Source organism: Nomascus leucogenys, chromosome 22a, assembly GCF_006542625.1.
Source record: "Nomascus leucogenys isolate Asia chromosome 22a, Asia_NLE_v1, whole genome shotgun sequence".
In the NCBI taxonomy this organism is placed as follows: Eukaryota; Metazoa; Chordata; class Mammalia; order Primates; family Hylobatidae; genus Nomascus; species Nomascus leucogenys.
This window is the reverse complement of record NC_044402.1, coordinates 103545777-103560232: the sequence shown is the minus strand read 5'-3', so window position 1 is coordinate 103560232 and position 14456 is coordinate 103545777. Positions and strand designations below refer to the sequence as shown.

Here is a 14456-nt window from a genome sequence, read left to right as displayed (position 1 = left end):
ATGTATCTATCTAGACCCAGCAGCATCAGAAAATATTACGTAGTAATTTTTTTAAAAGAGCAGAAATTACTTCAAGTAGCTATAAAAGCATGAAGGAGATAGATTTAAAAAGCATGAATAAGAAAACATGAAGCGTTTAATAAGGGTCATTGTAAGAAAGGCTTAATAGGCAGGCCTTGGGTCAGATGTCTTTGAGCCTTGTACAAGTCATGGTATGGAGATTTAAAAAATCACTAGAATATTTTCATGGTTTGGGAGAACATCTTAAGCAAAGGATTGATATGATAACATCGATGTATCAAAAAGATAGTTTTGGCTTCAGTGTAGAAGCGTATAAGGGTGAAAAGGGGCCGGCCTTGGTGGCTCACGCCTATAATCCCAGCACTTTGGGAGGCCGAGGCGGGAGAATCATGAGGTCTGGAGTTCCAGACCAGCCTGGCCAAGGTGGTGAAACCCCATCTCTACTAAAAATACGAAAATTAGCCAGGCATGGTGGCGGCTGCCTATAATCCCAGCTACTTGGAAGGCTGAGGCAGGAGAATCGCTTGAACCCAGGAGGCGGAGGTTCAGTGAGCAGAGACTGCGCCACTGCACTCTAGCCTGGGCGACAGAGCAAGACTGTCTCAAAAAAAAAAGAGTGAAAAAGGAGAAAACAAGAAAATGTTGCAATAATCTGGCAAAAAAATTAAAGCCTGAAATAAAGCAATGACAGTGGGAATAAAAAGTCATATTTGAGAAATGTTTAAAAAATGAAATTGTCCACTTTGGTGACATAAGCAGATGTGGGAGATGAGAGAGATCAGGAAAAGTCGAGACTGATTTCCAAGTTTCTCCTTTGAGAAACTGGGTAGATAACGGTGCCTTTGACTTAAATTAGAAATACAGGAAAAACAGGCCGGGCACAGTGGCTCACGCCTGTAATCCCAGCATTTCTGGGGGCTAAGGCAGGCCAATCACCTGAGGTCAGGAGTTCAAGACCAACCTGGCCAACATGGTGAAACCCGGTCTCTACTAAAAATACAAAAATTAGCCAGGCGTGGTGGCAGACACCTGTAATCCCAGCTATTTGGGGGGCTGAGGCAGGAGAATCACTTGAACCCAGGAGGCAGAGGTTGCAGTGAGCTGAGATCATACCACCTCACTCCAGCCTGGGCGACTTAAGCAGCTGTAGGGATAAGATAAGAAAGGGCAGACAAAAGAGTAGGGGATGAACTGTTCCATTTTAGATGTGGCAAATTTGAAAATTTTGAGAGACATTCAAGTGGAATTTCTCAAGAGAGCTGAACTAACAACAAGAAATTTGGGTATTATACATGATATCTAAAGCCACACATCCAAAGTTGAGACATCCAAAGGATAAGCAAATTAAGAAAGGTTGGAAAAAAGAGCCTAGAACCAAACAGAGAATGCCAGTATTTTTAGAAAGGGTAATATTCCAGAAGGACTAAAGAGTGGCCACAGTGATACACAGTAAAAAAGATCAATGTAGAAAAGAAGGTAAGTGTGTTGACATTTCAGAAACAAATTTTTTTTTAATGTTTCAAGAAGTCTGTTCTCCACATTTCATATTTTGGCATCAAAATTCTGTTTTGCAACAAAATATAATCGTACATTGTGCAAAATTCACTTACAAACATATTAAAGTTTCTACAAATCTGCATTAACTTCCACAGCCTCTGAACAACTGCAGAAAAGGTTAACACTGATAGTGGAAAAGCTATCAAGTAGCTGGTTCCTTCAAAATTTTGTTTGTATTAGTGTTATAATATGATTTTGAGCTATCAAAAATATATTTACAAAAGTATCCTATTGATATTATTCAGCTTGATGTGGGATCTTACTTTTTCATTAATAGAAATATATATTTTTACATTAGGAAGTATGGGAATTATTACCAGTTTTCATCTATGAGCAACAATTTTGGAATTAATATATTTATTATTGTATGGGAGAATCAATATGCTATCAATGTTTCCATTTACAATGAGTACGTATTACTTTAATTGTAATAAAAAATGTTATTTGACCCTGAAAGGGCACCAAATCATTTATGAATTTTATTTAAATTATGCAAACATATCACATATTTGGAGAGAAGAATGGAAATAAACACCCAAAATCATCATTTGGGTCATTACATGGTGTAAAAGTTAGGAATAATGGCCATGAAGTCAAAAAGAACTAAACTGAAACTCTCGCTCTGAAACTTCGTGCCTAATTTATAAAGTAGTCATTATGAAGACAACATATATTTTGTGACCTCAAAAGAAAAGTGTCTGATACACAATTGGTACACAATAAATATTGGTTAGATAAATCATTTAATTAAAAAGCTATGTCTTGGCCAGGCGCGGTGGCTCACGCCTGTAATCCCAGCACTTTGGGAGGCTGAGGTGGGCAGATCACGAGGTCAAGAGATGGAGACCACCCTGGCCAACATGGTGAAACCTGGTCTCTACTACAAATACAAAAAATTAGCTGGGCATGGTGGCGCCCGCCTGTAGTCACAGCTACTCGGGAGGCTGAGGCAGGAGAATTGCTTGAACCCAGGAGGTAGAGGTTGCAGACTGCACCACTGCACTCCAGCCTGGCAACAGTGCGAGACTCCATCTCAAAAAATAAAGCTATTTCTTATACAAAAACATTATTCAGTGAATGACATACAATTTGAATTGGAGTAATAGGTTTGCACCAAACAATCCACATGTTTTATATAATACTCCCTATAATCAGTGGCCTGTATTTATAGGATATGTAACTTGGAGTCTACAAACTGTGGTAGAAGACAGTGTTTCCATGAGAAACAATTGTTTTTCAAAGACTCATCTTAGTATATTCAGACACAAATAGTTACAAGAGCTCAGAAGCAACTAATTACTTAAAGGGCCTCAAGGGTATTTCTGGATGGAATGAAAATAATATACTTCATGAACTGAAATTCTTCCCATACAAAGAAATTCCAGTTTGACTACCTTTAAAGTATTTAGACAATTACAAGTGATTTAATACTAGTTTCAATTCAAGATAAAACTTGGTTACGTAATTAAATGCAAACAGATTAAGTATAAAAATTAACAAAAATATGTTCAAATGTGAATCAAAACAAAAAATAGCTTCTTAAAATCAAAGACAACAACAATAATAGAAAAATACCTTGCAGTTTTGCAGCAGTCGTATGAGATGTTCAAAGCAATTGCTGTTAAGAAAAATGGCCTGAAGAACAGGCCTATCTGTACAATCTAACATGGCTGTGATGGTATCTAGGAAAATAAAAAGAAAATCATCCATGTAAAAATGAAAATTTGGGATCATACAAACATTTACTCTAATCATTTTTCTTTTTAATTTTTAAAACAATTTTGATGTTCAGTATTTTTAAAATGACACCAACACACAAAAGCACATAAAAGCATTTTTATGCTTTTAGAAGCTATACACCAAACAATTAATGTTCGTTATGAGTGGGTGGCAGGATATAAATAACTTTTCTTTTTACTTATCTGAATTTCCTAGTTTAGCTCTAATGAAAACGTTTTACTTCTATAAGGAACTATCAGTTAATAATATTTGTATTTAACAACCTTACACGGGAATACAATAAGAAATCATAATATATTGGTGAAGGAGCTTGCAGAGCATAGAGACAGAGATAAATAAGCAGAATGACACAGAACAACCAACACAAAGAGAAGGGAAGAGAAACACACACACACACACACACACACACACACACACACACACACAGAGGCTCTGAGGAAAAAAAGAAACAAAAACGGAAGCCCTCTAGAGAAAGGGCAGATTTTTGAAGTGACCTCTACAGAGATGTTATAGAGGCACATACAAAATTGATTGTATGTGACTCTTTACCATAGGTTACTACAAATGGTGCTTTCTGAAAATTTACTTTTCCTAGAATTTCAAAGTCATAGCTAACTTTCTTTTTAACACTGATGCTTTTAGGAGATTACACTTTCAAAACAATATAGAGACTTGACTTTGTTATGGTTAAAGCAAAGAGGTTGTAACAAACACATCAATTCTATATAAATTATTTTGAAGTCAAAGTCTAAGCAGTCATATGATATCTGAATTAAATAATCAATACTTTCCATACAATGGCCCTGTATTTCAAAAAAAGTGGTAGATATGAAAATAAAAAACAGACTCAGAAAAAGTTGTCATTATGTAATACTTACTCAGCATTTTGATCTGTAGAGCAATAAATCGGTTTTCCCACTGTCTGGACCTTCTTTGATTAGGTAAAGCTGAATGATCTGAATTTAGCAATTTAAAATAGTTCTCGAGAATAGTACTGGTTTCCACCTGACGCTGATCAGAGTTGCTACTGAGAAGGATATGTACCACTTCTGTAAGGCACTTCAGAGTTAGTTCTGCCTTCCTACCCACTTCTTCAGGATCTCCATCCTCCCAAGAATCACAATCTGCCAAAACTCGCATAAGAACTTCCATAGTGGCTGGAGAAATTGCTTGCAAAGCATTCCTCTGAAACATTAGAGACAATAAAAATGAAACCTAAAACTAATGAAGAGTTCTCTATGTTTGCAACAAGAATTTAATACATCTGCAGGCAACCTTTTCTTTTAATAAATACACAAAAATTTGTAACAGATACTCTGATAGACACTGCTGGTGGTTCATACATATTAAATCTTCCCTTCCTCTCAGAAAACTCACTTTACACTCTCTCTTGTGGCTAAGGGTAGCCATGTGACATAGTTCTGGTCAAGGATATATGGTAGTAGACTATGAAGAGGGTATCACTTTATAAATAAAAAGGGAAGGACGCTTTGTCCTTGGGCCTTTCACCTTTTCCTGCCTAGAATGTAAACATAATGCTTGCAGCCACCTTTATATCATGAAGAGATAAGTCCATGATTAAAGTAGCAGGCTACAGAAAGAATAGGAATATTGAAGGACCTCAGTCCTTGATGTTCTTATTGAGTTGCTGTACCAGCTCAGCCTAAACCTGGATTTCTTAAGCAAAATGAAACATAAAAAACCTGAAATCGATTAAGTCTCTCTAAGGTTTTCAGGCTGGTTACAGAAAATCCATCACAACTGATTTAAACATGTAAGATGACTGGTTTGGTTTTGATTCTACAGACATATTTCTGAAATTCCATATACTAAGTAATTGGTAGCTATATGTCAAGGTGACCAGAAAAACACAGAAATAAACAATATGTATTGCCCTAAATTGTTAAATTACAACATAATGAAACAGAACATAGTTATGCAAAATTATCTGAATTAGCACTTAAGCCATTAGGACTGTTTCCATCAATAATACATAATATAATATAATATAATACATAATATCAACAACAATAATTATTACTATGGAAGAAACTGCTAATGGCCCACCCAACATTCAATTTCCTTCACCTTCCTTATTCAAAGAAACTGATGTGTTCCTGGACACATGGCCACCTAGAATAAATTCACATTTCCTAGCCTTCCCTGCTGCTAAGGAGGCCAAGGAAGCAAGTTTTATCACATTTTTTATGTGGACATATTTTCCTTCTCTATAGTCATATGACTAAGGTTGGCAAATGAGATCAAAAGACAGGGAGTGTCAGCTTTTCAGGACCTCTTTGTTTTTTATTTTTTCGGACAAGATCTTCCTCTGTCACCCATGTTGAAATGCAGTGACATGATCAGGGCTCACTGCAGCCTCAACTATTCAGGCTCAAGTGATCCTCCTGCCTTGGCCTCCTGAGTAGCTGGGACCACAGGTGTGCACCATCATACCTGACTAATTTAAAAAAACTTTTTTGTAGAGACAGGGTCTCCCTGTGTTGCCCAGGCTCGTCTTGAACTCTGGGGCTCAGAGATCCGGCCACCTCGGTCTCCCAAAGTTCTGGGATTATAGGCGTAAGCCACCATGCCCGGCCTCAGTATCTCTTTAAAAGATACTTGACACATCACATTTGTATCCTTCTTCCTTACCCCCTCTATCTTAGAGCCCCAAATATGAACATAATGGCCAGAACTCTAGAAGCTATCTTGCAGCATGAAACAGAACAGTAAGCATGACAGATTGACATTCAAAAGAAAACTGAATCCCTGAAGATCCCTGAGGCACCAGATTAACTCTGAATTATTTATTATTTGTTTTTAATTAGAAAAGTAACTTAAGCTGTTTTAATTTTATTAACTGCTACATAAAGCAAATCATAGATCTAACTGATAAAACTTTTATTTACTTAGTTTTTAAAAGTACAAGTTTGTTAAGTGCTGTACATATATTACGTCATTTAGTCCTTACAAATCTCCCATAAATGTTACTATTTCCGTATTATAAATTAATAAGCTAAAACATATGTAAATAGTTTATCCAAGGTCACACAACTAGTTAGAGATGGACACTCAAACCTAGGTCAGGCTGGCTACAAAATCTTTGTTTTTAACATAACACAAAACAGAACAGGTTTCAAATACGCCAGTGGGAAGCCCAGATATGATGCTTTGGGAAAGGAAACCAGTAATTAGACTTTCATTTTTCTGATCCTTATGACACGACCATTCTTTAGCCTTTATATATTCATTTCATCTAAACCCCCTTATACTAATGCCATATTCAACAAACAACTTTCCAACTTTGATATAAATCCCACTATAGCTATGCCTGGATCGCAAGGATTTTCGGTACATAAAATAATAAATTTGACTTCCAGTATCTACTTGATTTTAGTGTTAGGTTTCATTATGGAGGTCTCCTGGGGTTTGACTACCCCTAGGCACTAAGAAGAACAAGGCTCTGTGTTTTCAAAAAGAGAAGGGGATCCAATCAGCTTCTACATTAGTCATAACAATGCCACTTCCATTTTCATTCCTGTATACTTATTCATTTTTTCACTGTAGTAGAGAAATGATAGAAATGGGGAGATAATGATCCAAAAGAAGGAAATCAGCTAATACTGGAATGTGATTAAGCAAACTTACACTGAAAAATAAGATTCTGGTCACCACCCCTCTCACTACAAGGACACTCTTTTCTTCTACTAGGGTGAAGAGGAAAAGGTCACACAGCCCACCTGGAAGCCTAACTAGGGACTCTGGCTAGGTGCCAGAAAAAGGACAGGGCAAATAAAACAAAAGAAATGGAAATTTCACTAGCGCTCTGGAGGCTAACAAGGTACAAGGGTAAAAAGGAATAAAAATATATTTTTTAAAAAGGCCATTGAGCATAAGGGCCATGCAATGAAAAAAAACATACAGAGAGAAAACAAAACAGAGCAAAAACAAGGAGGAAAGGGGAATTGCATTAATATCAACAGATAGGAAACTCTTTTTTTTTTTTTTTTTGAGATGAAGTCTTGCTCTGTTGCCCAGGCCAGAGTGCAGTGATGCGATCTTGGCTCACTGCAAGCTCCGCCTCCCGGGTTCACGCCATTCTTCTGCCTCAGCCTCCAGAGTAGCAGGGATTACAGGCGCCCACCACCATGCCCGGCTGATTTTTTTTTGTATTTTTAGTACAGACAGGGTTTCACCATGTTAGCCAGGATGGTCTCGATTTCCTGACCTAACAATCCACCCACCTCGGCCTCCCAAAGTGCTGGGATTACAGGGGTGAGCCACCACGCCCAGCCAGGAAACTCTTAATCTCAGAATGGTATTTATAAAATTAATACTCAATAAAATATATCTCAATTGGACATATTAAATAAAAAGAAATCTCCCAAATACATAAAGTCAACTGTTGATGAAGTTCACTTGAGAAACGAAAATTATACTCTCTCAAATCTCCAAACAGAATAAGAAATGATAAATAAATTATCAAACAAGTAGCAATTGCTTACTGCTAGAAGATTAAAAGTTCCCTACAGCTATAAGTTAAAAAGCCTTATAAAAGGCTCTTGAACTCAAATAAATATCTAAGCATTAAACTTCATGATGCTGTCCTGAATGTAGACAAGGATTTCCTCCTAAATGCCAAAAATAATAAGGTAATATGCCTAGTGTATTATTGGCATAATTTTGTATCTTTAAATAAAATTTACTTAAGTTTTTAAAAATACAGGTTTCTAAGTTTTTAAAATTATAATTTAAATACGTAATTTGGTACAACAATATTAAGAACATAGTACACAGATGCTAGTAAGAGAATGTTTAATGTGAAAGAAAAACTGATAGTTAAAAAAGAGAAGATAAAAACTTTCGACCTAAGATAGAGAAAGAAACAGAGGGATAGAGGGAGGGAATTACAGAGATTTATAAACTTGGATGGAAAAAACCAGATATCTTAATTTCTACTAATCTCTAACTAAAATTTAGTATTTCCTTCAAGTTTAAATGTAAGCAACAAAAGAACAGTAGTATAAATAATACTTGTGATTTTGTTGGCTAGGCACAGTGACTCACACCTGTAATCCCAGCACTTTGGGAGTCTGAAATGGGCAGGTTGCTTGAGCCAGGAACTGCTCAACCTGGGGAACATGGCAAAAGAGTGTCTTTACAAAAATACAAAAATTAGCTGAGTGTGGTGGTGTGCACCTGTAGTCCCAGCTCCCCAGGAGGCTGAAGTGGGAGAAATGACTGAGCCAGGAGGCCAAGGCTGCAGTGAGCCATGATAGAGACACTGCACTCCACTCTGGGCAGCAGAACAAAACCCTGTCTCAAAACAACAACAAACAAAACAAAACAAACTTGTGATTTTGTCATCAGTAAAAATCATATGCATTTTCATTTATTACAGCTGTTACAGTCTCTCAAAATATCATTTATGCTAATTTCTTCTTGGAAGTTACATTAGTTTCTAGACTTGCTGTTACACCTTTTTTAATTTAACGTATTATAAAGAAGCACATATTACTATGTCACAGATTTGTTTTATTAATATTTTAGTAACTGCATTTCAGTATAATTGGTTTCCTTTATTTCAGGCATTTAAAACATTCTGACAAAGGGCTTTATCAGATTGCCAAAGGGCTGTGTGGTATAAAAAGTACAAGTGTTAGGAACCTCTGATCTAAACTGTGTGGTTTAAGAAAACACATGTTTATACATGTACTTTCTGAACTATAATCCTTTTGTCAACTAGAATTTATATTCAAAGTTTATGACAGTGGTAAGGCATGGGGGACTCACGCCCGTAATTCCAGTACTCGGGGAGGCTGAGGTGGGCAGATCGCTTGAGCCCAGCAGTTTGACCCCCCTGGGCAATATAGCAAAATCTCGTGTTTGCTAAAAATACAAAAATTAACTGGGCATGGTGGTGTGTGCCTGTAGTCCCAGCTACTTGGGAGGCTGAAGTGGGAGGATTGTTTGAACCTGGGAGGCAGAGGTTGCAGTGAGCCAATAGTCGCACTTCTGCACTCCAGCCTGGGAAACAAAGCGAGACCCCATTTCAAAAAACAAAAACAGAAAAGTTTATGACAGCACTTAGATGCTTACCTTAAAAAAATACTAGAAATTCTTTTTTGTAAATCTAAAAACACTAGTTGGATTTGTTGAAAAAAAAAAAACATATAAACTTACAAAAAATACATTTAGTATTATAAGTACAGAAAAGAGTGAATAAATTTGTGTCTTTAGAAACCAAACTACTAGACTTTGATTTCATCAAATGGACTGATGAGGTTGACTTCCTCTATCATCTGAAATAAAAACTAGTGCTTGAAAGCTAACATAAATAAGAATTTACAATACCAAAAATTGTTAAATTTGTTTATTTATTCAGTAATTTTATTGTCAGTGCTAAATATTACTTAGGTTTTTTGGAAAATAAAAGAAGTAGATTAGTTATAATATATAAGTTCAATATTTGTATGGTGAATGAAATTATAAAAAGACAAAGAACATACTAAATAATCCATGGAAAGCTTTTTGCACTGTTAATTATAATTTTATTTATTAAATTTCAACACTTTCCTTACCTGCCCACCGGCTACAATGGCTCCAAAGAGATGCAGTAAGCAACATTTAAGACTTTCCTTGAGATGTTCACTTTCCTGAAAACATTCTGTAAATAATAAATAAATAAATAAATAAATAAGATTTGTCTTTCACATTATGATTTATCTTTAAGGAATGTCTGATGCAAACACAAAGAACTATTTGTGAAAAGGCTGATCTGTGTTAAAAGCCAGGGTTGATATGCATTTTGTCTTAGGAAAAGAAAAGAGAAGCCATCTACTAGATAGCATTTTAGGTATTTACGTCATCTCACTTAGTTCTCATAATTCTCCATATAAGGATATTTGGCCCCCATTTATAAATGAGGAAAAGGAAGGTCAGAAGTTAATATCTTGCCTGAAGTCACATGGCTACTAACTGACAGGGCTAGAAACTAACCCAAACCTGGCATAAAATTAGTTGTCTCTCTCTTTTTTTTTTTTCCTTTGAGATGGAGTCTCACTGTATCGCCCAGGCTGGAGTGCAGTGGTGTGATCTCAGCACACTGCAATCTCCACCTCCCAGGTTCAAGCGATTCTCCTGCCTCAGCCTCCGGAGTATCTGGGATTACAGATGCCTGCCACCACACCCAGCTAATTTTTGTATTTTTAGTAGAGACCTCAGATGATCCACCCGCCTCAGCCTCCCAAAGTGCTAGGATTACAGGTGTGAGCCACCGCACCCGGCCCCTTGTCAGGTCTTTATGCTGCTTTTTCTTTGTCCTATGCATGTATAGCCTTTTAAAAAAATAAATAAATAATTTATAATTTTAAAAGAAAGGTTACTATTGGTACCAGAATTTTAGAATATTAGCCCTGGAGTGGATCCAGGAAATCTTTTTGTCCAATTCTTTCATTTTCTAGTTGACTAGTGATGGTCAATTTTTACTAATGAGAGGCGTAATAGTCTTAGTAAAGAGACATCTAGGCTGGGCGCAGTGGCTCACGCCTATAATCCCAGCACTTTGGGAGGCCGAGGCAGGCGGATCACCTGAGGTCAGGAGTTCGAGGCCAGCCTGGCCAACATGGTGAAATCCCGTCTCTACTAAAAATGCAAAAATTAGCCAGGTGTGGTGGCGGGCACCTGTAATCCCAGCTACTTGGGAGGCTGAGGCAAGAGAATCTCTTGAACCCAGGAGGCAGAGGTTGCAGTGAGCTGAGATCGTGCCACTGCACTCCAGCCTGGGCGACAGAGCAACACTTCATCTCAAAAAAAAAAAAAGTACATAGTACATATATGTACTCCTGCATCATACTTTTTTTGCTTTTTAACTTAATACATTCTGGACATTACTACATCTTTCTACTTTTTTTTTTTTTTTTTTTTTTTTTTTTGAGACAGGGTCTTACTTTATTGCCTAGGCTGGAGGGCAATCACAGCTCACTGCAGCCTTGGCTGCCTAGGCTCCCGTGATCCTCCCACCTCGGCCTCCCAGGTAGCTGGGACTACAGGCACACGCTACCATGACCATCTAATTTTTTGTTTTTTTTTTTTTTTGTAGAGCCAGGGTTTTGCAATGTTGTCCAGGCTGGCCTCAAACTCCTGGGCTCAGGTGATCTGCCCACCTCAGCCTCCCAAAGTGCTGGGAGTACAAGGGTGAGCCACTGTGTCAAGCCTGGACATTACTACATCTTAACAGATACACCTGCCTAATTCATTTTTTGTAATGACTAGAGGGCATACACCACTACAATGTGTTACCTTCACTTAACCAGTTCTCTACTGATAAACTGCTATGCTTTTCCCCTTTCTTTTGATGCTGTTATGAATACCCTTTTGCATATGTCATTACACACTGGGACAAGACCATAACAATAAAATTATTTCCAGTAACAAATGTTACCAAAAAGAAACAGCTTTGAGGTAACCTGGATAGAAACTTATAATTAAAAAATTAAGAAGTTCCAGCTATATCAGAATAACTGGTACTACACATGGCTTTCAGCTATAAACAACTAGAAAACTGGAGAAAATCAGTTCCAGAAACTGGGTCACAGAACTGTGATACACACAAGAAGGAAAACAAAGTAAGCACAAGGATTACACCACAGATTCCTGTTTGGAGACACTTTCTGAACTGCTACATGGAAAGGAGGAACCCTAAAAGAACAAGCCATTTGCTGAGTTGAGGAGACAGAAATCAAAGTTCAGGGAGGCCTAGGCAACTGGAATTTGTAAAGCAGAGTACTGGAGTGGAGGAAGCTATACAGAGGAAGTGCTCCAGAAATATGCACAGGGCTCATTTTGTGTCTCAGTATCTATCCTCACACAATAGTGTGATATCCCACAAGATCGGCGAAAAACTACGAAGAAATTGTAAGCTAAGTAATTCTCTGATTTTACACAGAGCTAGAAGATGACAGAGTTCCATTCAGCCACAGTGGACACACAGAAAGATAATACATAAAAAGGACATAAAAACATATACCATGCAAACTCTCACCATAAGATTGCTGGATGGCTATATTAGTATCTGACAAAGTAGGCAAGAAATATAATCAAGGCAAGGAATGTTATTCATGATGAAAAGTGGAACTCAATAAATATAAATAAGAAAATACAACTCAATGAGTTTAAGTTTATTGAAGTCACAAAGAGTATTTTCTCTTGCCATAATGGAAATATATTAGAAAGTAATGAAAAAAAGATTATCTGGAGACCCTTTTCATGAGATGGCATTAAAAGGAAGGTGGTCCCTGCCCCTCCCAAAGCCAAAGCCAAAGCCAAGGCTATGAAGGCCAAGAAGGCACGGCTAAAAGGCATCCACCCCACCCCCCACACACATACAGTCTGCACATCACCACCTTCTGGTGGCCCAAGACACCATGGTTCCAAAGGCAGCCCAAACATCCTCAGAGGAACTGTCAGAGAAGATACAAACTTGACTACTATGCCAGCACCAAAATCCCTTTAAGCCACTAAGTCAGCCATGAAAAAGATGACAGGAAACACTTGTGTTCACTGTAGATATCAAGCCCAACAACAGATCAGACAGGCCATGAAGAAGCTCTATTGACAATGATGTGGCCAGGTCTACACCCCAATCAGGACTGCTGGAGAGAAGGCATATGTTAGACTGCCTCCTGATTATGATGCTTTCAATATTGCCTACAAAACTGGGATCATCTAAACTGAGTCCAGCAGGGTAATTCCAAATATACACTTTTTTTCACCATAAAGAAAAAAAGGGCTGGGGGTGGAGGCTCATACCTGTAATCCTAGCACTTTGGGAGGCTGAGGCGGGTGGCTCACTTGAGGCCAGGAGTTCGAGACCAGCCTGGCCAAGGTGATGAAACCCCATATACAAAAATTAGCTGGGTGTGATGGCGGGCACCTGTAATCCCAGCTACTCGAGAGGCTGAGATATGAGAATTGCTTGAACCCGGGAGGCAGAGGCTGCAGTGTGCCAAGATCACGCCACTGCACCACTCCAGCCTGGGTGACAGAGTAAGACCCCATGTCAAAAAAAAAAAAAAAGAAAGAAAGAAAGAAAAAAGGATCTGGAAACTCCCCCAACATGTGCAGATTAAACAATACATTCCTTTTCATTTTATTAACGTAATCTTTTTTAATTGACAAATACAAATTGCATATATTTATGGTGAACAATGTGGTGTTTTGAAATATGTATACATTGTGGCTAAATCAAACTGATTAACATATACATTACCTCACATACTTAACTTTTTTTGTGGTGACCTCTCTTTTAGCTACTCTCTTAGCCATTTTCAAGTATGCAATGCATTGTTACTAACTACAGTCACAATGTTATGTAGTAGCTCTCTTGAATTTATTCTGCCTAACCGAAATTTTGTACGAAATTTGACCAACATTTCCCCAATTTGAAAGTATTTTAAACCAAATAAGAAAACTTCGTTTTAACAAAATTAAAACAAACATATCAAAATCTGTGGGGCACAACTAAAGCAATGATTCATGTTCATTCTAGAAAAGAAGGTCTAAATAAAGATCTAATCAAAGATTGACCTTTCACTCTAAGAAGCTAGAAAAAGAAGAGCAATTAAGAGGAAGTTAATATTAAAGATAATAGAAAAAATAATGAAAAAGGAAACAAACAATAGAGGAAAATCAATGAAATCAAAAGCTGGTTCACTGGAAAGATCAATATAAATTTTTAAGAGACAGGGTCTCACTATGTTGCCCAGGCTGGAATGCAGTGGCTATTCATAGACACAATCATAGCGCACTACAGCCCCGAACCCCTGGGCTAAGGTGATCCTCCTGCCTCAGCCTCCTAAGTAGCCGGGACTACAGGTATGTACCAGGATCAATATAATTTAAAAACCTCTAGCTAGACCAATCAAGAAAAAAGAAGAGAGAAAAATGTAAATTATCAAAGTCAGGAATGAAAGAGGAGACATTAATTTAAATTCCACAGATTTAAGAAGGATACATGAAGAAATACTATGAACAACTTTATGCCAATAAATTCAACACAATTTATGTGATGAAAAACACAAATTCCTTGAAAGACATGAATTATAAAAACTAACACAAGAAGAAATAGAAAATCTGAG

At 37.4% G+C, this 14456-nt stretch overlaps 1 protein-coding gene across 1 annotated transcript in view; it reads right to left on the bottom strand.

Annotated features, from left to right (window-relative positions):
* NBEAL1 (neurobeachin like 1) overlaps positions 1 to 14456 on the bottom strand; it is a 207371-nt gene that overhangs the window by 128532 nt on the left and 64383 nt on the right. Inside the window, exons 8-10 of the mRNA XM_030803003.1 lie at positions 9900 to 9985; positions 4197 to 4503; positions 3154 to 3260 (exon numbers count right to left, since the gene is read on the bottom strand). Coding sequence (XP_030658863.1) covers positions 3154 to 3260; positions 4197 to 4503; positions 9900 to 9985 — 500 coding nt within the window. The remainder of the gene's footprint in view (positions 1 to 3153; positions 3261 to 4196; positions 4504 to 9899; positions 9986 to 14456) is intronic.